At 44.6% G+C, this 27,550-nt stretch overlaps 2 protein-coding genes across 2 annotated transcripts in view; both read left to right on the forward strand.

Annotated features, from left to right (window-relative positions):
- Window positions 1-18,823, forward strand: part of LOC115121950 (arf-GAP with Rho-GAP domain, ANK repeat and PH domain-containing protein 3-like) — a 58,276-nt gene extending 39,453 nt beyond the window's left edge. The window contains exons 19-32 of the mRNA XM_029651098.2: window positions 196-359; window positions 936-1,148; window positions 1,357-1,465; window positions 3,567-3,714; window positions 4,125-4,193; window positions 4,271-4,345; window positions 9,396-9,513; window positions 12,034-12,162; window positions 12,346-12,482; window positions 12,632-12,750; window positions 13,187-13,250; window positions 13,446-13,589; window positions 16,204-16,242; window positions 17,360-18,823. Coding sequence (XP_029506958.2) covers window positions 196-359; window positions 936-1,148; window positions 1,357-1,465; window positions 3,567-3,714; window positions 4,125-4,193; window positions 4,271-4,345; window positions 9,396-9,513; window positions 12,034-12,162; window positions 12,346-12,482; window positions 12,632-12,750; window positions 13,187-13,250; window positions 13,446-13,589; window positions 16,204-16,242; window positions 17,360-17,836 — 2,005 coding nt within the window. The 3' untranslated portion in view covers window positions 17,837-18,823. The remainder of the gene's footprint in view (window positions 1-195; window positions 360-935; window positions 1,149-1,356; window positions 1,466-3,566; window positions 3,715-4,124; window positions 4,194-4,270; window positions 4,346-9,395; window positions 9,514-12,033; window positions 12,163-12,345; window positions 12,483-12,631; window positions 12,751-13,186; window positions 13,251-13,445; window positions 13,590-16,203; window positions 16,243-17,359) is intronic.
- A 7,223-nt stretch (window positions 18,824-26,046) lies between these two features.
- LOC115121952 (neurogenin-1-like) lies at window positions 26,047-27,343 on the forward strand. The gene has a single exon (XM_029651100.2). It carries the CDS (start codon window positions 26,047-26,049, stop codon window positions 26,710-26,712), a length of 666 nt encoding a protein of 221 aa, XP_029506960.1. The 3' UTR covers window positions 26,713-27,343.
- Window positions 27,344-27,550: the final 207 nt, after the last annotated feature.

Raw genomic sequence — 27,550 nt, forward strand, 5'->3', positions numbered from 1 at the left:
TCAACATATTGTGGATAGTTTGGTGCCTAAAAACTCATTTACATGGTCAAATTATTGTCACTCTGGAAATTCCATTCCCTACCAATTCCAGAATGAAATTAATCTGACCATGTAAATTAGTTTTTTGGAGCCGGATTCAGAGTGAGTTTATTTTCTCTGAACCTTCACTTCTGAGTATCGACATGTCTCCCCCAGGACGCTACACCTCCAGGGGATGGGTCGGTTAGACTTCTCCCTGTGGTACGCAGACATCCAGAGAGCTGCTGGAGGGAAGGGCAACACCCTGAGAGAACAGCAGCTCAGCAGGAATGATATCCCCATCATCGTAGACAGCTGCATCGCCTTCATCACACAATATGGTAAGGGAGGAGTCTGGGTATTCTACTCCATTACACAGTAAGGGAGGAGTCTGGGTATTCTACTCCATTACACAGTATGGTAAGGGAAGAGTCTGGGTATTCTACTCCATTACACAGTATGGTAAGGGAGGAGTCTGGGTATTCTACTCCATTACACAGTATGGTAAGGGAAGAGTCTGGGTATTCTACTCCATTACACAGTATGGTAAGGGAGGAGTCTGGGTATTCTACTCCATCACACAATATGGTAAGGGAGGAGTCTGGATAGTCTGTATTCTGTTCCCTTACACAGTATAGTAAGGGATAGAGGATTCTTCATTATCAACGACAAAACGGCACGTTTTCCAGGGATCTTGTGGATCCGTAGCATTTAATGCATTTTCAGTGGAGGTGATTCTTTTATATTAATGTATATAAAGGGGTTTATAAATGGTTCATCCATTCATTCTAACTCTGCAGTGGTCTGGGATCTGAAGGGTTTCTTATCCCAGTTTAGCTGTACTTTACACCAGCCAGGGACAGGAGATACTAGCTGATGACTGATGTACTGGATCTGATGTGTGATCTGCTCGTCAGGTCTGGGTCACGAGGGGATCTACAGGAAGAACGGAGCCGCGTCCAGGATCAAACTACTGATGGAGGAGTTCAGGAACGATGCTCGCAACGTCAAGCTCCGGATCGGGGATAACTTCATCGAGGATGTGACTGACGTGCTGAAGAGGTTCTTCAGGGAGATCGACGATCCCATCTTCATGGCTGACCTGCATCAGCTATGGAAAGAGGCTGTCAGTAAGTACAGGTGTCTCTGGCAAAAGAGATGTTAAGTTACCATCACAGATAGCACACATATGAAGCTACTATTTTGTTTTGTTGTCTAAGTTGTGTCCTCTTGGTTCCCTTTAGAATTATAGGGCTTCCATCAAGCTGTTGCTGGTCAGGATGTCCCACAATGTATATTTTTTAAATCTAACTGGTTCCTGTTTGTGTCTTTTTATAGGAACAGCCAAAGATAAGAACCAGCGTCTGGACAGATACAAGGAGATCATCCGTAGTTTACCTAGAGTCAACAGGACTACCCTGGCTGCTCTCATCAGCCACCTCTACAGGTTCGTAGAGCCTCAAACTGGACCAGGTTTAAAGTTGAGCAACTAAGCATAGTGACTTCCTGTAGTCAAATGGAATTGACCCCAACCCGAAACAGGACACTATTTCATACTTAGACAGCCTCACTGGCAAGTTGGCAACTGTCAACTTTTTACTGTTATTTTTTCTCTCTCTCTCTCTCTCTCTTGGTCCCAGGGTTCAGAAGTGTTCTCTCTCTCTCTTGGTCCCAGGGTTCAGAAGTGTTCTCTCTCTCTCTCTTGGTCCCAGGGTTCAGAAGTGTTCTCTCTCTTGGTCCCAGGGTTCAGAAGTGTTCTCTCTCTCTCTCTTGGTCCCAGGGTTCAGAAGTGTTCTCTCTCTCTCTCTTGGTCCCAGGGTTCAGAAGTGTTCTCTCTCTCTCTCTCTCTCTCTCTTGGTCCCAGGGTTCAGAAGTGTTCTCTCTCTCTTGGTCCCAGGGTTCAGAAGTGTTCTCTCTCTTGGTCCCAGGGTTCAGAAGTGTTCTCTCTCTCTCTCTCTCTCTCTCTTGGTCCCAGGGTTCAGAAGTGTTCTCTCTCTCTCTTGGTCCCAGGGTTCAGAATGGTTCAGAAGTGTTCTCTCTCTCTCTTGGTCCCAGGGTTCAGAAGTGTTCTCTCTCTCTTGGTCCCAGGGTTCAGAAGTGTTCTCTCTCTCTCTTGGTCCCAGGGTTCAGAAGTGTTCTCTCTCTCTCTTGGTCCCAGGGTTCAGAAGTGTTCTCTCTCTCTCTCTCTCTCTCTCTCTCTCTCTCTTGGTCCCAGGATTCAGAAGTGTTCTCTCTCTCTCTCTCTCTCTTGGTCCCAGGATTCAGAAGTGTTCTCTCTCTCCCTCTCTCTCTTGGTCCCAGGGTTCAGAAGTGTTCTCTCTCTCTCTCTTGGTCCCAGGGTTCAGAAGTATTCTCTCTCTCTCTCTTGGTCCCAGGGTTCAGAAGTGTTCTCTCTCTCTCTCTTGGTCCCAGGGTTCAGAAGTGTTCTCTCTCTCTCTCTCTCTCTCTCTCTCTCTCTTGGTCCCAGGGTTCAGAAGTGTTCTCTCTCTCTCTCTCTCTCTTGGTCCCAGGGTTCAGAAGTGTTCTCTCTCTCTCTTGGTCCCAGGGTTCAGAAGTATTCTCTCTCTCTCTCTCTCTCTCTCTCTCTCTCTCTCTCTCTCTCTCTTGGTCCCAGGGTTCAGAAGTGTTCTCTCTCTCTTGGTCCCAGGGTTCAGAAGTGTTCTCACTCTCTCTCTCTCTCTCTTGGTCCCAGGGTTCAGAAGTGTTCTCTCTCTCTCTTGGTCCCAGGGTTCAGAAGTGTTCTCTCTCTCTCTCTCTCTCTCTCTCTCTCTCTCTCTTGGTCCCAGGGTTCAGAAGTATTCTCTCTCTCCCTCTCTCTCGGTCCCAGGGTTCAGAAGTGTTCTCTCTCCCTCTCTCTCGGTCCCAGGGTTCAGAAGTGTTCTCTCTCTCTCTCTCTCTCTCTCTTGGTCCCAGGGTTCAGAAGTGTTCTCTCTCTCTCTCTCTCTCTCTCTCTCTTGGTCCCAGGGTTCAGAAGTGTTCTCTCTCTCTCTCTCTCTCTCTCTCTCTCTCTCTCTCTTGGTCCCAGGGTTCAGAAGTGTTCTCTCTCTCTCTCTCTCCCTTGGTCCCAGGGTTCAAGTGTTCTCTCTCTCTCTCTCTCTTGGTCCCAGGGTTCAAGTGTTCTTCTCTCTCTCTCTCTCTCTCTCTCTCTTGGTCCCAGGGTTCAGAAGTGTTCTCTCTCTCTCTCTCTCTCTCTCTCTCTCTCTCTCTCTTGGTCCCAGGGTTCAGAAGTGTTCTCTCTCTCTCTCTCTCTCTCCCTTGGTCCCAGGGTTCAGAAGTGTTCTCTCTCTCTCTCTCTCTCTCTCTCTCTTGGTCCCAGGGTTCAGAAGTGTTCTCTCTCTCTCTCTTGGTCCCAGGGTTCAGAAGTGTTCTCTCTCTCTCTTGGTCCCAGGGTTCAGAAGTGTTCTCTCTCTCTCTCTCTCTCTCTCTTGGTCCCAGGGTTCAGAAGTGTTCTCTCTCTCTCTCGTTCCCAGGGTTCAGAAGTGTTCTCTCTCTCTCTCTCTCTTGGTCCCAGGGTTCAGAAGTGTTCTCTCTCTCTCTCTTGGTCCCAGGGTTCAGAAGTGTGCAGACCTGAACCAGATGTGTACCAAGAATCTGTCCCTGCTGTTCGCCCCCAGCCTCTTCCAGACAGACGGGAAAGGAGAACACGAAGTGAAGATCGTTGAAGACCTCATAGACAACTACCTGTATATCTTTGATGTGAGTAGTGTCTCATGGACAACTGTCTGTCTTGATGTGACTAGTGTCTCATAGACAACTACCTGTATATATTTGATGTGACTAGTGTCTCATAGACAACTGTCTGTCTTGATGTGACTAGTGTCTCATAGACAACTGTCTGTCTTGATGTGAGTATAGTCTAACCAGAGAGGGTCTAAGCTCAAATTCATCACTTAGAAATCAGGGTTGTGTTCCATAGGTAGAAATCATTTTGAATGGATTGAAACGGGGAGGTACTATCTACCTGAACTTGCCCAGTCAAAACACAGATGTTCACATTCTATTGCAAATTGTTTTGCTACAGTGTGCCCTACTGAACATGGTCCAGGTCAATCTGTTCTGTATAATCTAATGAATAATCAGGAAATGCCTAATTGTGTTTTGTTCAGATTGATGAGGAGCAACAGACCCAGATAGAACTGGAGCTCAGCCTCATCACCACCTGGAAGGACACACAGGTACATGTTATAAATGATTCATAAAGGGTTATAACACATTGTAAAGGGTTATAACACACAGTGTCCTGTCTGTGCAGCTGTCCCAAGCAGGTGACCTGATCATTGAAGTGTACCTGGAGAAGAAGATGGCAGACTGCTGCATCACACTCAAGGTAAGTGGAGACCTGTTATCTTCTGATTTTATTTCATGAAAGGTGCTGTTATTATTTAGCCACACGATGGCGCCTCTCCACCCTCCACGAGTCTCTCTAGAACGGGGGTTTCCTTCCAGGAGGTCTCAGCCCACCTTCCAGGAGGTCTCAGACCACCTTCCAGGAGCTCGCAGCCCACCTTCCAGGAGCTCTCAGCCCACCTTCCAGGAGCTCTCAGCCCACCTTCCAGGAGCTCACAGCCCACCTTCCAGTAGCTCGCAGCCCACCTTCCAGGAGCTCGCAGCCCACCTTCCAGGAGCTCGCAGCCCACCTTCCAGTAGCTCGCAGCCCACCTTCCAGTAGCTCGCAGCCCACCTTCCAGTAGCTCGCAGCCCACCTTCCAGTAGCTCGCAGCCCACCTTCCAGGAGCTCGCAGCCCACCTTCCAGGAGCTCGCAGCCCACCTTCCAGGAGCTCGCAACCCACCTTCCAGGAGCTCGCAGCCCACCTAGGAGTAGCTTGCGATCAATTCTGGAAGTACATGCATTTTATAATGTGTTCCATGCAAAACTAAATGCATGCTTTTCAACCAATCGCTGCCTGCACCTGCCCGCCCGTCCAGGATCTCTACTCTGGACGGTTCTGACTTAGAATATGTGGACAACTACAAATACCTAGGTGTCTGGTTAGACTGTAAACTCTCCTCCCAGACTCACGTCAAGCATCTCCAATCCAAAGTTAAATCTAGAATTGGCTTCCTATTTCTCAACAAAGCATCCTTCACTCATGCTGCCAAACATACCCTCATAAAACTGACCGTCCTACCGATCCTCGACTTTGGCGATGTCATTTACAAAATAGCCTTCAATACCCTACTCAATAAATTGGATGCAGTCTATCACAGTGCCATCCGTTTTGTCACCAAAGCCCCATATACTACCCACCACTGCGACCTGTACGCTCTCGTTGGCTGGCCCTCGCTTCATACTCGTCGCCAAATCCACTGGCTCCAGGTCATCTACAAGACCCTGCTAGGTAAAGTCCCCCTTGTCTCAGCTCGCTAGTCACAATAGCAGCACCCACCTGTAGCACACGCTCCAGCGGGTATATCTCTCTGGTCACCCCCAAAACCAATTCTTCCTTTGGCCGCCTCTCCTTCCAGTTCTCTGCTGCCAATGACTGGAACGAACTACAAAAATCTCTGAAACTGGAAACACGTATCTCCCTCACTAGCTTTAAGCACCAGCTGTCAGAGCAGCTCACAGATTACTGCACCTGTACATAGCCCATCTATAATTTAGCCCAAACAACTACCCCTTCCCCTACTGTATTTATTTATTTATTTTGCTCCTTTGCACCCCATTATTTCTATCTCTACTTTGCACATTCTTCCACTGCAGATCTACCATTCCAGTGTTTTACTTGTTATATTGTACTTACTTTGCCACCATGGCCTTTTTTTGCCTTTACCTCCCTTCTCACCTCATTTGCTCACATCGTATATAGACTTATTTTTCTACTGTATTATTGACTGTATGTTTGTTTTACTCCATGTGTAACTCTGTGTTGTTGTATGTGTCGAACTGCTTTGCGTTATCTTGGCCAGGTCGCAATTATAAATGAGAACTTGTTCTCAACTAGCCTACTTGGTTAAATAAAGGTGTTCTCAACTAGCCTACCTGGTTAAATAAAGGTGTTCTCAACTAGCCTACCTGGTTAAATAAAGGTGTTCTCAACTAGCCTACCTGGTTAAATAAAGGTGTTCTCAACTAGCCTACCTGGTTAAATAAAGGTGTTCTCAACTAGCCTACCTGGTTAAATAAAGGTGTTCTCAACTAGCCTACCTGGTTAAATAAAGGTTAAATAAAATAAAGAAAGAAAAGGTATCTCTCTACATTCTGGTTCTCTGTAGGTATCCCTCTATGGTCTGGTTCTCTGTAGGTATCTCTCTACGGTCTGGTTCTCTGTAGGTATCTCTCTATGGTCTGGTTCTCTAGGTATCCCTCTATGGTCTGGTTCTCTGTAGGTATCCCTCTATTGTCTGGTTCTCTGTAGCTATCTCTCTACGGTCTGGTTCTCTGTAGGTATTTCTCTACGGTCTGGTTCTCTGTAGGTATTTCTCTACGGTCTGGTTCTCTGTAGTTATCTCTCTGCGGTCTGGTTCTCTGTAGGTATTTCTCTACGGTCTGGTTCTCTGTAGGTATCCCTCTATGGTCTGGTTCTCTGTAGGTATCCCTCTATGGTCTGGTTCTCTGTAGCTATCTCTCTATGGTCTGGTTCTCTGTAGCTATCTCTCTACGGCCTGGTTCTCTGTAGCTATCTCTCTATGGTCTGGTTCTCTGTAGGTATTTCTCTACGGTCTGGTTCTCTGTTGGTATCCCTCTATGGTCTGGTTCTCTGTAGGTATTTCTTTACGGTCTGGTTCTCTGTAGCTATCTCTCTACGGTCTGGTTCTCTGTAGCTATCTCTCTACGGTCTGGTTCACTGTAGCTATCTCTCTACGGTCTGGTTCACTGTAGCTATCTCTCTACGGTCTGGTTCTCTGTAGCTATCTCTCTACGGTCTGGTTCACTGTAGCTATCTCTCTGCGGTCTGGTTCTCTGTAGCTATCTCTCTACGGTCTGGTTCTCTGTAGGTATCCCTCTATGGTCTGGTTCTCTGTAGGTATCCCTCTATGGTCTGGTTCTCTGTAGCTATCTCTCTACGGTCTGGTTCTCTGTAGCTATCTCTCTACGGTCTGGTTCTCTGTAGCTATCTCTCTACGGTCTGGTTCTCTGTAGCTATCTCTCTACGGTCTGGTTCTCTGTAGCTATCTCTCTACGGTCTGGTTCTCTGTAGCTATCTCTCTATGGTCTGGTTCTCCGTAGCTATCTCTCTACGGTCTGGTTCTCTGTTGGTATCCCTCTATGGTCTGGTTCTCTGTAGGTATTTCTTTACGGTCTGGTTCTCTGTAGCTATCTCTCTACGGTCTGGTTCTCTGTAGCTATCTCTCTAGGGGCTGGTTCTCTGTAGCTATCTCTCTAGGGTCTGGTTCTCTGTAGCTATCTCTCTAGGGTCTGGTTCTCTTTTTTTTTTTTTTTTTTTCACCTTTATTTAACCTGGTAGGCTAGTTGAGAACAAGTTCTCATTTGCAACTGCGACCTGGCCAAGATAAAGCATAGCAGTGTGAACAGACAACACAGAGTTACACATGGAATAAACAATTAACAAGTCAATAACACAGTAGAAAAAAAATGGGCAGTCTATATACAATGTGTGCAAAAGGCATGAGGAGGTAGGCGAATAATACAATTTTGCAGATTAACACTGGGGTGATAAATGATCAGATGGTCATGTACAGGTAGAGATATTGGTGTGCAAAAGAGCAGAAAAGTAAATAAATAAATAAAAAAAACAGTATAAAAACAGTATGGGAATGAGGTAGGTGAAAATGGGTGGGCTATTTACCAATAGACTATGTACAGCTGCAGCGATCGGTTAGCTGCTCGGATAGCTGATGTTTGAAGTTGGTGAGGGAGATAAAAGTCTCCAACTTCAGCGATTTTTGCAGTTCGTTCCAGTCACAGGCAGCAGAGTACTGGAACGAAGGCGGCCAAATGAGGTGTTGGCTTTAGGGATGATCAGTGAGATACACCTGCTGGAGCGTGTGCTACGGATGGGTGTTGCCATCGTGACCAGTGAACTGAGATAAGGCGGAGCTTTACCTAGCATGGACTTGTAGATGACCTGGAGCCAGTGGGTCTGGCGACGAATATGTAGCGAGGGCCAGCCGACTAGAGCATACAAGTCGCAGTGGTGGGTGGTATAAGGTGCTTTGGTGACAAAACGAATGGCACTATGATAGACTGCATCCAGTTTGCTGAGTAGAGTGTTGGAAGCCATTTTGTAGATGACATCGCCGAAATCGAGGATCGGTAGGATAGTCAGTTTTACTAGGGTAAGCTTGGCGGCGTGAGTGAAGGAGGCTTTGTTGCGGAATAGAAAGCCGACTCTTGATTTGATTTTCGATTGGAGATGTTTGATGTGAGTCTGGAAGGAGAGTTTGCAGTCTAGCCAGACACCTAGGTACTTATAGATGTCCACATATTCAAGGTCGGAACCATCCAGGGTGGTGATGCTAGTCGGGCATGCGGGTGCAGGCAGCGATCGGTTGAAAAGCATGCATCTCTGTAGCTATCTCTCTAGGGGCTGGTTCTCTTTAGCTATCTCTCTAGGGGCTGGTTCTCTGTAGGTATCTCTCTATGGTCTGGTTCTCTGTTGGTATCTCTCTACGGTCTGGTTCTCTGTTGGTATCTCTCTACGGTCTGGTTCTCTGTAGGTATCCCTCTACGGTCTGGTTCTCTGTTGGTATCTCTCTACGGTCTGGTTCTCTGTAGGTATTTCTCTACGGTCTGGTTCTCTGTAGGTATCCCTCTACGGTCTGGTTCTCTGTAGGTATCCCTCTATGGTCTGGTTCTCTGTAGCTATCTCTCTATGGTCTGGTTCTCTGTAGCTATCTCTCTACGGTCTGGTTCTCTGTAGCTATCTCTCTACGGTCTGGTTCTCTGTAGCTATCTCTCTATGGTCTGGTTCTCTGTAGCTATCTCTCTACGGTCTGGTTCTCTGTAGCTATCTCTCTATGGTCTGGTTCTCTGTAGGTATTTCTCTACGGTCTGGTTCTCTGTTTGTATCCCTCTATGGTCTGGTTCTCTGTTTGTATCCCTCTATGGTCTGGTTCTCTGTTTGTATCCCTCTATGGTCTGGTTCTCTGTTGGTATTTCTTTACGGTCTGGTTCTCTGTAGCTATCTCTCTATGGTCTGGTTCTCTGTAGCTATCTCTCTACGGTCTGGTTCTCTGTAGCTATCTCTCTACGGTCTGGTTCTCTGTAGCTATCTCTCTATGGGCTGGTTCTCTGTAGCTATCTCTCTACGGTCTGGTTCTCTGTAGGTATCTCTCTAGGGTCTGGTTCTCTGTAGCTATCTCTCTAGGGTCTGGTTCTCTGTAGCTATCTCTCTAGGGGCTGGTTCTCTGTTGGTATCTCACTACGGTCTGGTTCTCTGTTGGTATCTCTCTACGGTCTGGTTCTCTGTAGGTATCTCCAACCATGGGTGCTGAGGAGTTGACTAACCAGGTCCTGTACATGAGGAACATCCCAGCAGGGGAGAAGGACGTGTGGCTGACATTCGAGACCATAGAGGAAGGACAACTGGGTGAGGAGCATGATGTTACTATCTCTGACTGGGTGAGAGGCATGATGTTTATCTCTCTCTGACTGGGTGAGGAGCATGATGTTTGTCTCTCTCTGACTGGGTGAGGAGCATGATGTTACTATCTCTGACTGGGTGAGAGGCATGATGTTTATCTCTCTCTGACTGGGTGAGGAGCATGATGTTTATCTCTCTCTGACTGGGTGAGGAGCATGATGTTTATCTCTCTCTGACTGGGTGAGGAGCATGATGTTTGTCTCTCTCTGACTGGGTGAGGAGCATGATGTTACTATCTCTGACTGGGTGAGGGGCATGATGTTACTATCTCTGACTGGGTGAGGAGCATGATGTTACTATCTCTGACTGGGTGAGGAGCATGATGTTACTATCTCTGACTGGGTGAGGAGCATGATGTTACTATCTCTGACTGGGTGAGGAGCATGATGTTACTATCTCTGACTGGGTGAGGGGCATGATGTTACTATCTCTGACTGGGTGAGGAGCATGATGTTTATCGCTCTCTGACTGGGTGAGGAGCATGATGTTACTATCGCTGACTGGGTGAGGAGCATGATGTTACTATCTCTGACTGGGTGAGGGGCATGATGTTTATCTCTCTGACTGGGTGAGGAGCATGATGTTACTATCTCTGACTGGGTGAGGGGCATGATGTTTATCTCTCTCTGACTGGGTGAGGAGCATGATGTTTATCTCTCTGACTGGGTGAGGAGCATGATGTTTATCTCTCTGACTGGGTGAGGAGCATGATGTTTATCTCTCTCCGACTGGGTGAGGAGCATGATGTTTATCTCTCTCTGACTGGGTGAGGAGCATGATGTTTATCTCTGACTGGGTGAGGAGCATGATGTTTATCTCTCTGACTGGGTGAGGAGCATGATGTTTATCTCTCTGACTGGGTGAGGAGCATGATGTTTATCTCTCTCTGACTGGGTGAGGAGCATGATGTTACTATCTCTGACTGGGTGAGGGGCATGATGTTTATCTCTCTCTGACTGGGTGAGGAGCATGATGTTTATCTCTCTGACTGGGTGAGGAGCATGATGTTTATCTCTCTCTTACTGGGTGAGGAGCATGATGTTTGTCTCTCTCCTACTGGGTGAGGGGCATGATGTTTATCTCTCTCTGACTGGGTGAGGAGCATGATGTTTATCTCTCTGACTGGGTGAGGAGCATGATGTTTATCTCTCTCTTACTGGGTGAGGAGCATGATGTTTGTCTCTCTCCTACTGGGTGAGGGGCATGATGTTTATCTCTCTCTGACTGGGTGAGGAGCATGATGTTTATCTCTCTGACTGGGTGAGGAGCATGATGTTTATCTCTCTGACTGGGTGAGGAGCATGATGTTTATCTCTCTGACTGGGTGAGGAGCATGATGTTACTATCTCTGACTGGGTGAGGGGCATGATGTTTATCTCTCTCTGACTGGGTGAGGAGCATGATGTTTATCTCTCTGACTGGGTGAGGAGCATGATGTTTATCTCTCTGACTGGGTGAGGAGCATGATGTTTATCTCTCTGACTGGGTGAGGAGCATGATGTTTATCTCTCTGACTGGGTGAGGAGCATGATGTTTATCTCTCTCTGACTGGGTGAGGAGCATGATGTTTATCTCTCTCTGACTGGGTGAGGAGCATGATGTTACTATCTCTGACTGGGTGAGGGGCATGATGTTTATCTCTCTGACTGGGTGAGGAGCATGATGTTTATCTCTCTGACTGGGTGAGGAGCATGATGTTTATCTCTCTGACTGGGTGAGGAGCATGATGTTTATCTCTCTGACTGGGTAAGGAGCATGATGTTTATCTCTCTGACTGGGTGAGGAGCATGATGTTTATCTCTCTCTGACTGGGTGAGGAGCATGATGTTTATCTCTCTCTGACTGGGTGAGGAGCATGATGTTTATCTCTCTGACTGGGTGAGGAGCATGATGTTTATCTCTCTGACTGGGTGAGGAGCATGATGTTTATCTCTCTCTTACTGGGTGAGGAGCATGATGTTTGTCTCTCTCCTACTGGGTGAGGGGCATGATGTTTATCTCTCTCTGACTGGGTGAGGAGCATGATGTTTATCTCTGACTGGGTGAGGAGCATGATGTTACTATCTCTGACTGGGTGAGGAGCATGATGTTACTATCTCTGACTGGGTGAGGAGCATGATGTTTATCTCTGACTGGGTGAGGAGCATGATGTTTATCTCTCTCTAACTGGAAAATACTATAGAAAGTCTAAAAACAGCTCAAAATAGCACTTATCTCTAATAATAAAACTACCACTGTAAAAAAACGGAAGTGAAACTATACAGTCTGATGTCCTGGAATGACCTTCTGTGAAATACAACTGGACTGTGAGAAAGTCTTCATGTTTCAAAGAGAAGCTATCCCAGAATAGTTGTTATATAATGTTAAACTGTTGTCTGTCTTCCACAGAGCGGCCCCTACACCCTAAAGAGAAGCTATCCCAGAATAGTTGTTATATAATGTTAAACTGTTGTCTGTCTTCCACAGAGCGGCCCCTACACCCCAAAGAGAAGGTGCTGGAGCAGGCTCTACAGTGGTGTAAAATGGCTGATCCTAGTTCAGCTTACCTGGTGGTGAAGAGAGTTCCCAAAGGAGAGGGCATCAACATCCTCACTGGTGAATATGGCACAGACCAGAGAAATAGCTCATTAGCTTGAGTCTATCTATCCAAACAATCACAATCAAATTACCCTCTTTTGATTTTTGATCGTCGATTTGTAGTCAGCCCAATTTCTTGTTGCTCTTACGGGACATATTATTTGGAGACCGTATGATTACATTTTAGATTTTTATTCACAGCCTACAAGAGTGAAATAATGAAGATGGGAGTTCTGAAGTGTCGTGAAGAGCCTCCCAAACTCCTCCACGGAAAAGTCTTTCAGGAACACACCTTTCAGATCAAAGACCACAAGCTGCTACTGCTGAAGGACAAAAAGGTATTTCTGCTCTCACGTCACGGTCACATCTTGAAGTTGGAACTCTGCGCTACTTTGGACTCGATGTCGTTATCGCAGGTAGATCTGTGATTGTCAGTTGGTCTTTCCTATAAATATTTTCTGACTGTATAACATGTCTGTCATTTCAGAGCATCAAGCCGGAAAAGGAATGGCCTCTGAAATCTATGAAGATCTACATGGGAATTCGAAAGAAGCTGAAACCCCCCACTAGATGGGGCTTTACTCTCATGATGGAAAAACAGCAACTGTAAGTGTTTTAAACTCATGTCTGGCAATGAAAGGAAATACCACTATCTTGCTACACATTATTTGGGTCATTGCACAGAATGTATGGAAATCTTGAATCCAACTTCTATTGGATAAGATTGAAACGTGTTCCTATAGGACATACACCATGTTTTCTCACGTATTTGAAATTCCTCTTAGCATTCCTCTTAGCATTCCTCTTAGCATTCCTCTTAGCATTCCTCATTGTTTATTGTAGTGAATGATTTTGCATGACATCAGGTGTCATGATATTATGTAAGTGAACTACGTTGTTTAAGGGAGGGAGGGTGGAATGTCTTGTTTTAGATCTGCCTCTCCCCTCCCCTTTAAATGACATCTCCTTCCCCTCCCCTTTAAATGACATCTCCTTCCCCTCCCTTTTTTTAAGAGCTAATCACTGTTTTTGTGTCTCCCAGGTACCTTTGTTGCTTTTGTGAGTCTGACCTATGGGATTGGGTCACCAATTTCCTCAAAGCACAGGTATGTTGTGGAGCTATTCCCCCCCGACTCTATGGGTTGTGTTGTATCACTTTTAAAGGATTCACAGTGTGCTTCCCCTATCTTTTTGTAGGTGTAACACCTCTACTCTTTAGATTTGTACTTCTGTCTGTTTCATTTTATCCATTCAATTCAATTTTGATTCATTTTGGATTCCCTCGTTTCCCCTCTTAACAGAATGATGACCCCCGACCTCCGGTGTTGAGGCGTCACTCCTCCTCAGATATCTCCAAACAGAAGTTTGGGACCATGCCCCTAGTACCAATCAGAGGGGACGGACATGAGAGCAACTCTACCATGCTGTCAGCCAATCAGACTCTGGTATGTTTAAACTCAACCAATCAGACTTCAGGTATGTTCCAACTCTACCATGCTGTCAGCCAATCAGACTCTGGTACGTTTACACTCGACTATGCTCGTATCCAATCAGACTCTGGTATGGTTTTGCAGGATACAAGCCTCTCGCATGCTTCCCAGTTTGCTCATGTATTTATGACATTTTGTGGCGTTTTGGTTCGCTTTGGTGTTAGGAAGGTTTTTTTCCGGTTCGCGCACAATTTTTTATTTTTTTCTTGAGGCAAGTGGAAGTTCGTTAGTCGTCGAAGTCTATTCCCCTTCGTCGGTGATTGGTCAACAGTACTATTCCTAGTAGGAGTGGGAACTATGGATGGGATACTTCAATTAAGTGTTTGTTGTCATTCAATAAGAGATGACTAGTTTTCATGCAAATTCTTTCACTTGAGAAAAACTGCACCAAACATCTTAGATGTCAAATTGTGGAACTTAGACCTCCTTGGCAAAAACACAACAAATGAATTACAGATTTCTTGATTTAATTTGGACTATATTGAGGAAGTGTATACTGATTATGTTGTTGCTACGGCATCTCAAAAGAGACAAACAGTAATATTCCTGCTTTTTTTCTCGTTTTTCAAGGAAAGGTCTTAACTAACTGAACCTAGTGTGGGGAGCCTTTAGCCAACTGAACCTAGTGTGGCGAGCCTTTAGCCAACTGCACCTAGTGTGGGGAGCCTTTAGCCAACTGCACCTAGTGTGGCGAGCCTTTAGCCAACTGAACCTAGTGTGGGGAGCCTTTAGCCAACTGAACCTAGTGTGGGGAGCCTTTAGCCAACTGAACCTAGTGTGGGGAGCCTTTAGCCAACTGAACCTAGTGTGGCGAGCCTTTAGCCAACTGAACCTAGTGTGGGGAGCCTTTAGCCAACTGAACCTAGTGTGGCGAGCCTTTAGCCAACTGAACCTAGTGTGGGGAGCCTTTAGCCAACTGAACCTAGTGTGGGGAGCCTGCACATTTGGGTTGATGTTTTAAACTTTGAACGATTCCATTTATTCCAAGTTGTTTACTTCACACACAACGCTTGTTTTTGTATCAAGATCGCTCCTTTCTGTCCTTTCTGTCTCCCCTTTCGGTCTTCCCTTTCGGTCTTCCCTTTCTGTCTTCCCTTTCTGTCTCCCCTTTCTGTCTCTCCTTTCTGTCTCTCCTTTCTGTCTCTCCTTTCTGTCTCCCCTTTCTGTCTCCCCTTTCTGTAACTCTTTAGTGTCTAGTATTTTTACTATTTCATATCCTTCAGTATCCCTCAAATACTATCAGTATACTGAACAGCATTCACTACGGGCCCGTTTCCCTGACCCAGATTAAGACTACTTATGGGCAAAAAGCAAGGCAAAGCACCTTTTTTTTTTTTTGACCAGCGATAGATTTAATCTGGGTCAGGGAAACGGTCTCTGTTTATACAACAGGTGGTCTAATCCTGGACGCTGATTGGTTAAAACCACATTGCAGCCTGTGTCTTTTCCAGAAATTACCACCGGCTAAAACTATGATGTTTAAATGCCTATTTACTCTGTTTCATCTCACTACGCTATCCACTGTCTCATCAGCCCAGCCAGGCAATTTATAAACTTGATCTCCACTGTAAAAAGCATCTAAACATTACCTCTAATTTATTTTAGACTAACATTTTGTTTTTCAATAGTGGAGATTTTTATAAACCTTGCTGTCTGTCTCTCTGACATTTGCAACATCGTTTCAATATTGAAATGAGATCTCCAGCTGTCCCATAGTAAATGAATGTGTCGGGGTTGGGAGTCCAGGAGAGGCAGAAAGGCAGGCAGCTTTTCTCAACCAGTCAAAATCACGAATCAGCATTTTTATGTACATATACAAAGAAATTTCAGTGGAAAACAGGTCAAACTAAACAAAAAGCAGCTAATTTGTCGTCTTTCCAGCTACAATTTGAAGTGATTGTGTTGGCCGTGTTGTTGGCCGTGTTGTTGGCCGTGTTGTTGGCCGTGTTGTTGGCCGTGTTGTTGCCGTGTTGTTGGCCGTGTTGTTGGCCGTGTTGTGGCCGTGTTGTTGGCCGTGTTGTTGGCCGTGTTGTTGGCCGTGTTGTTGGCCGTGTTGTTGGCCGTGTTGTTGGCCGTGTTGTGGCCGTGTTGTTGGCCGTGTTGTTGGCCGTGTTGTTGGCCGTGTTGTTGGCCGTGTTGTTGGCCGTGTTGTTGGCTAGCTCCTCTGAACAACAGTGTCCTGACGAAACCGCACATTTCCAATACAAGGTGAAATCGTGCATCATTAGCTCATTCTTATGAATAAATGTATCCAAATGGTTTAGGTATCAACCCTAGATTTGTGTTGGGACTATATCTTGTGAAAGGATTAAACAGTATGAATATACAAATGAAAATTGAAGTTTTTAGTGAAAATATGTGACTCGTTATTGTAATATGTTGTATAAAAGTGATGATGTCAGAGAAGTCGGTGATTGGAGGATATATTGGCACGGTTTGCAGACCTTGACTTAGTCTCGGCCCAACAACGCCCATGCCAATATCCTCCAAACACCGGATTCTCTGACATCGTCACTTAAATGACTGTATTTCACGGGGGACGCTGGTATCTTTTTGTCTTCCTCTGCAGCGAAAGCTTCACGCTAGAAGGACTCTCTCCATGTTCTTTGTAAGTATTCACACCCTGGTGCTCAGTCATTTCAATGTTGCATGTTTGCTTTGCGTGCCATTTTGAATCGTCATACTTCATCCCGAGGGCTCAGTTGGTAGAGCATAGAGCTTTGTAACACCAGGGGGTTGTGGGTTTGATTCCCACGGGGAGACCAGTATGGGAAGTGAGGAACTGCTGCAACTATCTCTGCTAAACTACTAAAATGTCAAATGTGTTACTTTTTGTTGACTTGTCATCTAACAAGAAGCTAAGGATGAGAATAGAACATAATGTTTATTTTGAAGGTTGCTTTTGGACTTGTTTAATGCTCTCCTAACTTTCATAACTAACAATTCTCCAAAGCCTCTGTCTGTCTGTGTATAGACATTCCCTTGGTTTATACAGGGACTATATCTGACTCAACCACGCCTCCACTTCCTGATGGAAGCTCCGACTTCCTGGTATTAGAGCATCAGGATGTTGATGTGGATTTCTGAAGTGTAGACAACAGGATGGACTGGGAAGGAGATATTGTTCTCCAGTATTATTCAGGTTATATGACCCTTTGCCTTGATGGGGAGGCCTGAGAGGCTTAGTGAAGTACCTTCTTGTGTTTTACAGAACACAGTCTGCTGTGGCTATTAGTCTACTGGTGTACCTACTGGAACTAGCCCAGCCCCAAGTCCCAAATGTATTGACATGGGAATTGTTTTACTTGTATTTTTCTTTTGTCCCTTAGTGTTTTGAGTAATTGTCTTGAGGTTGTTGCTGGAGGCTCTAGAACAATGGCCAGACCTTAATAAGAGGAAGTCTGTTGTTTTTAACGTCGTTGTCGAAGAAGGGTAACTCCCTACCATGATTGTCCCATTTTTAAATGAACCACACGTCTTTCTTTGTCACTGTAGTGGCAGATCATCTCCTTAATACCTTCCTAAAGTTCCTAACAGATAGTTACATCTCAACCCCCTTACTATTATAATAGTTCTACTTCTGCATTTGTCTTGGACCTTCCAGATCTTTACATAGTGTATAATCAAACATACCAAGAACTCAGGGTTTGGTTCAACTTCAGAGTGTTTCTTACCTCCCTCCGTTCTCCCTTCTCTCTCCTCCTCTCCCCCTCTCCTCCACCCAGCCCATGAAGGTGCAGCAGGACTCCTTCGAGGAGCTTCCAGAGCCAGAACCCCCAGAACCCCCAGAGCCTCTGTATGAGGAAGTAGGAGACTTCGGCCTGCAGGTCCTCAAGTCCCTGGAGACCAGCTTCCTCTCCAACAACACCTCAGAGACCCAGGAGGTCCCTGACAGGCCCCTGAACCTCATCCTGGGCCCTCGGAAGACGGGCTCCCTGGACCGCATGATCGGCCCCAACCCGGTTCACTCTCTGGGACTGGGAGGAGAGGGTCTGCTGCCCCCTGCTGGTTCTCTGGATACCCTGGTCCTGGGTGAAAGAGAGAACCTCCAGGAGTCTAATCAGCCAGTGCCGAGGAGGAGGAGGCAGCAGCACAGGCCCTGTACCCCCTCTCAGGAGCTGCTCCTCCAGGAACTGTCCTCTGTCTTCACCAAGAAGACAGAGAATGAGGAGAATCCACCAGGAGAGAAGAACGCCATCTGAGGAGAAGAAGAGATGTGTGCACTTGTATTGTAGACTCAGGCCAGACAGACAGAAGACTGTAACAGCATGGGAGTATGGACACAACCCATTTGTTTGGGTGGTGTGTCAAAAATACATAATCAGATAGGAATAACCATTTACTTGTTTTGTCCTACAAACTAGTACTGTTCTATCACTGGTATGTACAGATCCGTTTTATATTGAAAGATGCTTATTGGATTATAACATCCTTGCTAATTGCTTAAACTATGAACTATGGGGGATGCCTTTTTTCATTAGGTTTTTTTCATAGTTTACTAAACCTCTTGAGTGAGAAGAGAAATGGATGCTTCTCTCATGTCTGGTGGTGATGCATTAGGCATTCAACTGTTTTTGTTTTGTTTTAAACAACTGGATTTTAAATAGAAATGTGTTACAGTCTCTTAATGTATTAATTTATTTTCAAGAATATTTTATCAACTTTGTTTGTTTTTTTTTGTTTTTAAATAAAAGCTGTGAAAGTAACAAAAGCAGTTTTGCTTCAAGACAGCCCCAGATATCCCAGAGTGTTGTGACACTGTCTGGCCAGAAGGTGGCAGTATGCCACACTGTCTTTTAGATAGTACAAATGGATTCTGAGTATTATATACACCACTGTATGACGTGAATACAGCCAAATATAATGATTGTTATTGGCACTACATTTTAATATTCTTCATGTTTGCACTACTAAGTCTATTGCTTTTACGTTAATATGCCATGTTTAAGATATCCTCCCTTTTTCATCAATCTAAATGGACAATAAGATATTACAATTTGACTGCCTTTGCCAAGTGTCTATAGTGTGTTGTAATGCATTCGCTTGCATTGTCCTCCATTCGTTTCATTCTTACTGTAAATATTGTACATTAGTCCGTGTGCTTATACCCTTTCAATATTCATTATTCAGCATTTCACTGTGTCGTCGCTACATGAAGGTCTATATTAAATATGATATTTTTAGTTTTATGATGCATCCAATCTCTTAATTTTTTACTTTTTTAGGATTGATAATTATAATTTCAATGATTTATCATTTCACATTATTTGTATATGCAAGTAGAGTATGAAGCAGCACAGCACTAGTGTCTGAGTAAGTGATGTTTAAACGCAGAGTAATGGTTCTTTCATTACCTTGTGGTCTTCAGTCTTCTTACTGTCTTGATGGTGACACCTCATGCTAAAGAATTACCATTCTCTGTATATCTTCTTTGTCCAATCACATTCCTTTTTAAAGTCAGCCTTGTTGTTAGTGGATTGTTTTAATCTAGCATGGGGTTTAAGATTAAAGAGAAACAAGTTCTGATAAATTATTGAGGAGGTTTCCAGGTCGGTAGAAGAGGAGATTTAGTTAACAAGTGCCTTGTTTTGTCATCTGTACATCGTCCGTTTGTTTCTGCTGACCACTGAAATGAGAAGCCTTTTCAAACCTGAGGCAGATCTATATTTAGAAAAAGGTTCAACAAATCACTAAACCAGGATGTGTAGAAGACTTTCCTTATCAGAAGACTGTAGCCTAGTGGTTAGAGCGTTGGACTAGTAACCGAAAGGTTGCAAGTTCGAATCCCCGAGCTGACAAGGTACAAACCTGTCGTTCTGCCCCTGAACAGGCAGTTAACTAACCCACTGTTCCTAGGCCGTCATTGAAAATAAGAATTTGTTCTTAACTGACTTGCCTGGTAAAATAAATCAAATCAAATCAGTTATCTTCCTCATGGTCAAAGGCAGGTATAAATAATGAATGTTACACTTTATTACTTGTTGCCAAAGGTCATTTTCCTTTTAAAATCTTTATTTCCAGCTTTCCATCCTTGATGCCGGTTTAGATTTGTTCAAGCTCGAATGGATACACATTTTTTTAAAGTGTATCCCTCCCTGATGCCGCCTCTTCTACCTCTTCCCCCCTCTCACTCCACATTTCCAAGGGCGGACTTAATGATTTGGACGCCCCTAGCAGAGGCCAGTTTAAAACCCCTCCTATATGCACAATTTGTTTTAATGGGGTTTATAGTAAATTGAACTGTAAAAATGTCTTACCTTTTTTTTAATGTGCCATGAACACAACCAATCATGATGTTTTCCATCTGATTGTCAAACAAAACCTTTTTTTATATATATATATTTTTTAAGTAGGTTACTTTTGCACCTTCATCAGAAATAATTCCATAATTCATACAGTGCGTTGTGCACCCACCAACTTTCCTTGGTTTCAGCCACTTGAATTTGTCACCAGAAAAAGCGTCAGAGCAAAACCGAGCGAATCGGTCTGACTATTTGTAGCCTACGTATCTGATGACATCACTCTTTTTAGCCAGACAGCAGCAGCACATACATGTGTTCTGTTTCCACGACGATGGCAGTATTATCAGCAGCACCTGTCTTTTTGACTAATCATTTTTTAGTTCAAATTAAATCGTCCTTATTTTTTAAACATTTTCTCTGCCCACTCTAAATCACCTCATTACTGCTTCGAATGGAGCATGGGGGGCCTCGAGTGGAGCATGGGGGCCTCGAGTGGAGCATGGGAGGGCCTCGAGTGGAGCATGGGGGGCCTCGAGTGGAACATGGGGGGACCTCGAGTGGAGCATGGGGGGGCCTCGAGTGGAGCATGGGGGGCCTCGAGTGGAGCATGGGAGGGCCTCGAGTGGAGCATGGGGGGCCTCGAGTGGAACATGGGGGGACCTCGAGTGGAGCATGGGGGACCTCGAGTGGAGCATGGGGGACCTCGAGTGGAGCATGGGGGACCTCGAGTGGAACATGGGGGGGACCTCGAGTGGAGCATGGGGGGACCTCGAGTGGAACATGGGGGGCCTCGAGTGGAGCATGGGGGGGACCTCGAGTGGAGCATGGGGGGCCTCGAGTGGAACATGGGGGCCTCGAGTGGAGCATGGGGGGGGCCTCGAGTGGAGCATGGGGGGCCTCGAGTGGAGCATGGGGGGCCTCAAGCAGATAAATAAAATAAATGACGAGGCCGCTTGATGTGGGACCTGAGGCAGTTGACTCTTCTGGCTGTAATGACAGGTCCACCACTGCCCTTCTCTCCCCTCCTCTCCTCTTCTCTCCCCTCCTCTCCTCTTCTCTCCCCATCTCTCCTCTTCTCTCCCCATCTCTCCTCTTCTCTCCTCTCCTCTTCTCTCCCCTCCTCTTCTCTCCCCTCCTCTCCTCTTCTCTCCCCTCCTCTCCTCTTCTCTCCCCATCTCTCCTCTTCTCTCCCCTTCTCTCTTAACCAGTAGCTTTCAGATGCAAAATAAGCAGACATATGGAGAGGAGGGCTTTCTCCGGCCCTCCTAAAGTTTCAGATTGTATGACAAATCACGTCCCCCTGCCCCCCAGCCCCACACAGACTCGGCAGACAACAGCTTCATTAGAGTGAAAGAGGGAGTTTTTGCAGCTTTGTCGAGTCAAGCTCAGACCCTTTCCCCTTCTCAATTACTCCATTGTTGGCACCGGCTTCAAGTTATTGCACTCCAAACCATATGGCTCAGTCGAGGCGCCACAAGTGATGCCATCTCTGCAACAGAACCTTACCAGAGAAGTCCAGTTCAGGGTCCCAGAAAGGCTAGCCCCAAGAGTTGTAATATTGAAACTTTTATTGGGATATAGTCAGCGGGTTGAAACTCCAAAAATGTATTAGTATACTGTTATTACTATATTATAACCACGATCACCATTACTATTCAGATGAATCATATGAAGAATCATATATAAAAGGTGATAACACACCATTCAACTCCGAATCAGAGCATAATAAACTGCTGTTATATAATAGAAAGGTCTCCTGGGTGTACAGCACATAGACATGGTGTTGCCAACAGCTCTAGGGACCCACATCCCTTCCAGGGGCCTATGGCCATACGGTGGTGTTTACTCTGCTGATGAGGTCAGGTTCTACATCACAGTAAAGTATTGCTGTATATTTGTTCTTCTTTTAACACTGTTTAAACCTGCAGCAAACCGTTTCCTCAATCTGCTCAATCGTTGCCATGGATCTTTAGAATTAGAACGCGTTTAGAGACGCCATGCTCATTGTGGACCCTAATTCAGGGTAAACTAGAGGTAAATTATGCACTTGTGTAAATAAATGAAGACAAGTGAATAGGGCTGCAATAGGACTTGTATTTAGACCAGAACATGTGATTGATAGCAGCAGGTTCACGAACTGCTGTAGTCTAGAAACCGCTTCACAATGAGGCCACGCCATTAGCATTCAGATTGCCCTAAATGAGATTCCATTACATTATAATAATAGCACCTGTTTGAAAATCTAATTGAGCTAAAATATTCCCAAATCAAAAAGACAGGTATTACAGATAGAAGCATGATTGGCTAACTCTCTCCCAAAACACAAACAAGCAGGTGTATTGTTAAAGATGGCTCCCGGGTGGAGCGGCGGTCTGATTGGGAGTCCCATAGGGCGGAGGACAATTGGCCCACCGTCGTTCGGGTTTGGCTGTCATTGAAAATAAAAATGTGTTCTTAACTGACTTGCCTTGTTAAATAAAGATTAAATAAATAAAAACATGTAAAATAGAGGAAGGTGGGTGCATATGCATAGGCTACCCATAGGCAAACAACAACATTCACCCACAGACAGCATGCCCATTTCAAGGTTTTGCCTCTGCAAAACAGTGTCGAGCGTCTTGCTTTGGTCGGGAGCTATATGTGCTTTCATATATGCTAATACCAATCAACATTTATTGAAAGACCATCAATTTGAATAAAATGTTTTTCACTCTAATTTGGAAAATGTGCACAAAAAAAGTACTATTAAACGTAACGTTTGAATGATTGTGTGGGTAAAGTAGCATTCTCTACAACAGAATAATGCACTTACTTATAACAAAATAAGTAAATCTGACACATTTTATCTTTATTTAACTAGGGAAGTCAGTTAATTAAGGACAAATTCTCATTTAGAACGACGGCCTACTGGGGAACTGCCTTGTTCAGGGGCAGAACGACAGATTTTTACCTTGTCAGCTCGGGGATTCGATCTAGCAACCTTTCGGTTACTGGCCCAACACTCTAACCACCTGCCGCTCCTATTTGACCAAAGTCATCTAATTATGTGTTAATTTGTGATGTGCACCAAAATTAACATTGGACCTGAAAAAAAAAAAAAAAATACACATTCTTTAGAGTTCATTCTATAACATTCCTCTGTTCTCCAAGCATGTTACATGGAATATACCATTCATTTAAGGTTAGGGGCATTATTCAGCCTGATCTTTGGAAGGGTAGGAATGCTGTGGTTTTTCCCAGGAGAATATTACACGTATTTATTTGTTTATTTAGAAATGAACACAGTGGGTGTAAAATGGAACTGAACCGTCCAAGAAACCGTGAATCCATAGAAAGACACCACAGTTTGCTACAAATAAGTTTGTTTCTATCACGGTTGTAAGCAGGGGACTTGTTTTCTTGTTCTCTATTTCTGGCTAATGCCTTTACAAAGATGAAAGGGGAGCTTTGAGATGTGGAGAGTAGTATCTGGGTACAATTGAAGCACTGGACTAAGGAATGAATTACCATTGAAAAGTAATGGCCCTATTCTGCCCTGCTTGAGTTTTTAACAAGAAGGGGGGAAAAAGCTCTGCTCGCCTGGGCTCCTGCCTGAACGCCAAGGGAAGGGATTAAACAACAGATTAACATCTGAAAACTCCGTTCAGACTTTCTGACTCAAAGATCTTTTAGCAGACAGTAATCGCGTTAATACCCGGGGATTAATGCTTTTGCAAAAATACAAAATTGAATTTTAATTCAGGTTGTATAAATAGATATGAAATAAATGGAGGAATATGCCGCTAGAGAATAGAGAGAGTCTATCCCCCCACACTTCCTTTGCTCTAGTGTCAATAGAGGTATTATGACCTCACCAGTATAACACCTTGCAAAAGGAATTGATTTATTCCTAACCACGAGTTTAGCACCTGCCGTGCAAATGTGATATTACAACCTACTCTTTTAATAAATCAGCTTTGATTCAACATAATTCATTCTATAATATTTTAAATCAAAACGAATAATTCAACAAAGTGATCACAGGGGTGGTCTAAAAATACAATTGAATATATTTTATTTTCTGAATGGAATAACTTTTTCGTTCTTATTTGTTTCTATTATTTTCTTGAGTTTGAGACCCTACTTTGGGTAATTCGGTTGTTTCACTTTCTCACGTGTTTCTGCTATTGAAATGTAATCACATCTCGTGCTCTTGTGCCTAATCCTGTCACAGCATCACCCAGGCAACCTCTCTCAAGTGTGGGCAGAAAACTCTGCTTTCTCTACCACCCAGACGACTTGTCCTATCCGCAAAACCAGCCTGGTCTCCATGCAGGCTCACACTTCTAGGGCAAACCAACTAAGTCATATTGTAAAAATGTTAACTTTTATCACTTTATAAGAGCAATAAAGCATGACTACCTACTAATGTCCTAACTAAAACAAAAATACACCTTCAAGCTGCTCCTCCTCTTTGATGTTATTACTGACTGTTTGGTATTGTAACAATAACATCGATCCCAATCCCAGTAGGTTGGCACTTCCGAGCACTTCCGAGCACGGGATTTGTCTGTAAGAGTTGAACATGTTATTTACCTCATAAACCTCCGGCGTGTGGCAACATCATCAATAGTCTGTGTCACAACTTCGGCCTTTTACAAATATAAATAATTGTCATGCCCGAATTCATGCCCGAATTTAGACCAACAAATACGCTCAAATGATTTTAGATATAGAATCTAGGAGCATGCCTTGGAGCCGGGGTGTTTTGCTCCTGCTAAGACTATTTGAATAAGAATAACGCCAATAGAGTGGCTCAGGCTGAAAAAATGGGTGACAAAAGCCCAGAGGAGCCCGAATTTGGACGAGGGACAACGCGTATAAGGAGTGAAAAGAAGTGAGGGGCGACGCGTAACGCCTACAATTGGAACAATTCACCTTATAATCGCTTTGATATATTATACATGGCCGAAGACTCTAAACATTGTGTAATTATTTATAAATGACTGTCCCTCTACCCTCATTATACCGTCAGGAGAAAGGCACTGCAGGTCCCTGGCCAAACTATTTCTAAATAGTGCCCCCATCCACTTTTTCAAAGGAGAGGCGAGATCCTGGAAATGGAATAAATAGAATAATTAATGGATATTGGTATGCCTGTCTCATAAAGATGTCTTTAAAAACCCTTTAATTAAAAAATGTGCCCAATCCATGCGCTAGACGTTTTTACTGCTGTGTCCTTCATGTTGTGAATGTTAATTATCCAGGGTTGACTGTAAGATTTGATGAAGTAACCTGTTCTGTTTTAGATGCTAGATAGGCTATAGCCCTAAAATGCGAATGTTTAAGCATGCATGCAACACTGTGCGTAATCTATCTAATTTTTCTACTGCAAATTTTGTGTTTTGTTCGAAAACTTGGAAAACAATCTAATTTTCCAACATTTTCAAAATCAAATGTTTATTTCATTTCGATATATAAGAAATGCCGTTTGCGTTTACATATTCGGTTCCATAGGTTTATAGACCGAGTCTTGGACAGAAGATAAACTAATTTATTTTTTGGAGCGTGCCCTTGCTTCGGGGGGCTAAGCGCTCCGTGATTTGCTCATCTTCTTCTTTCGTTTAACTTTAAAGGTTTAACTTAAAGTGGGCTTGGTGTTTGGTCCAGGGATGGATAGCAACAGTGGTGCTCGCGTGGCTGGGCAGCGGTCCACTGCTCTCATTGGACGGTCGTGATTACAGGCACGCTTCGAAGCGCGAACAAATAACAGGCATACATTATGCTAATGAGATGGCAGTGCGGCACGGGGCAGACCTGATGCACCCCATTCATCCATCCTTCACACAAATGCCAGCGCGAGAGGTGTACGACCATTGTCTGACCAGGGTATATAAGGTATCTGAGGCCAGTCGTGTGCCAGGCTCATTCGCTCACACGAGCTGATTCAAGCGCAAGAGCAAGACGCGTGCCTTGTACTCATCATACAAACTACTTTTCGGACTTTGGCTCCTTGAAAGACAACTGATACTGTACCTTCTCCAACCAGATTACTAAGGTGGGTTTCGTTCTGCTCCCAGAGTCCTTCGCCATTGCCTTGACTAGGCCTGCTTTCCAAACTTGACCATGCGCTCTTGCATTTACAGTGTTTAACCCATTCCCTCTCCTCTTATTTCTGCAGGAAAAACATCATGTGCACCGCAATGGAGACCGTTTACTCTGACATGGACAGTTCGAGCTGCGACTACTTTACGCACGATGACGAAGACTCGTGCAGCATGCACGCTTCCTCCCCTTCATCCTCCATCGGCAAGCCCGCCTCCCCGGCCAGCGACAGCCAGGGCTCGTGCTCTACGGATCTGGCACAGAAGAAGAGACGCAGAGGCAGAGCGAGGAACGAAGCCACCGTTCACGTGGTAAAGAAGAACCGGCGCGTAAAGGCAAATGACCGCGAGAGGAACAGAATGCACAGCCTGAATGACGCTTTGGAGACCCTCCGGACCGTTCTACCGGCGTTCCCCGATGACAGCAAACTCACCAAGATCGAAACTCTGCGCTTCGCTCACAATTACATCTGGGCACTCTCCGAGACCATACGCATCGCGGATATTGAACAGCGCCAGAACAAGTCACGAGCTGATGCGCCTCTCTTGCTTCCCAACTTGCGCGTGATGGACGCCCCGAGTCCGGGCAGTGATGCATGCTCCTGGAGCTCCAGCGCGTCCTCCTCTTCCTCCTCTCCGTCTTATTGCACTTCAAGCTCCAGCAGCCCAGCTGCACAGAATGACTATGGGTGTTTCCAGACTGATGTTCGACAGTACAGCTACCACAACTTTGTACCAGGCATGTCCTACTAACTGAACTAAAGCCTTTACCACAAACTTTTGTAGACTGCGAGATTGTTACAATAGAGTGATAGCAGAGTAATAACTGAGTGCCTACTTCAGTTAGTCTGTTGAAAGGGAAAAAACTGAATGATATCACTGTTTGCCTTAACCCATGTCTCTGTGGGTGTGTTTTATACAGTTTGTTTTGTTTTCCTATTTTTACATGCTCTAATTTACATTCGGGTTGAACATTAATTTAATTTAGTCGACTTTTCTAAGTTGCGTATGATTGTTTTGTTAGACGTTTAATATTCCTCAAAAACATTTGCACTTTTTTTTTCCAGCGCATACGATTCCTACTAGAAGCCCACTTCACAGATCTTGACCTTAACCTCTATTAGACGAGTATTATCACTAAAAAGAAGAAGACAAGATTTGCTTTTGTAGACTGAGGTGAAAAGTCAATTTTACAATTAGTAGAGCGATAATGCAGAAAAACGAGCGTGTAAATTCAGTTTCACCGCTCTGACAATAGAGTGAAAGGCCGTCAGAAGACAAGGACCTGGCTTCATACATTATGGAGATTGACCCCCTGAAAACTGCAATCCTGTTCAATAGAAAGCCTCAATCCCACGAAGGGGCTACGTTTTTTAAATTTGTATTTATTCAAGTTTCGCCTGTCATAATGTATTTTGTATATAAATAGATTTCTATTCTATTTACATGAAAAGTGTGTGAACCATTTTTCTATAAATAAAAATATAACTTTAAAAAACATATTTCTCAGTGTTTGGACTCTTCAAATGTTTCTTAGTTGCTTAGAGTCGAACACTCAATGCGTGCTGATTATCGCACTGATAAAGCGCAT

Source organism: Oncorhynchus nerka, linkage group LG5, assembly GCF_034236695.1.
Source record: "Oncorhynchus nerka isolate Pitt River linkage group LG5, Oner_Uvic_2.0, whole genome shotgun sequence".
Lineage (NCBI taxonomy): Eukaryota > Metazoa > Chordata > Actinopteri > Salmoniformes > Salmonidae > Oncorhynchus > Oncorhynchus nerka.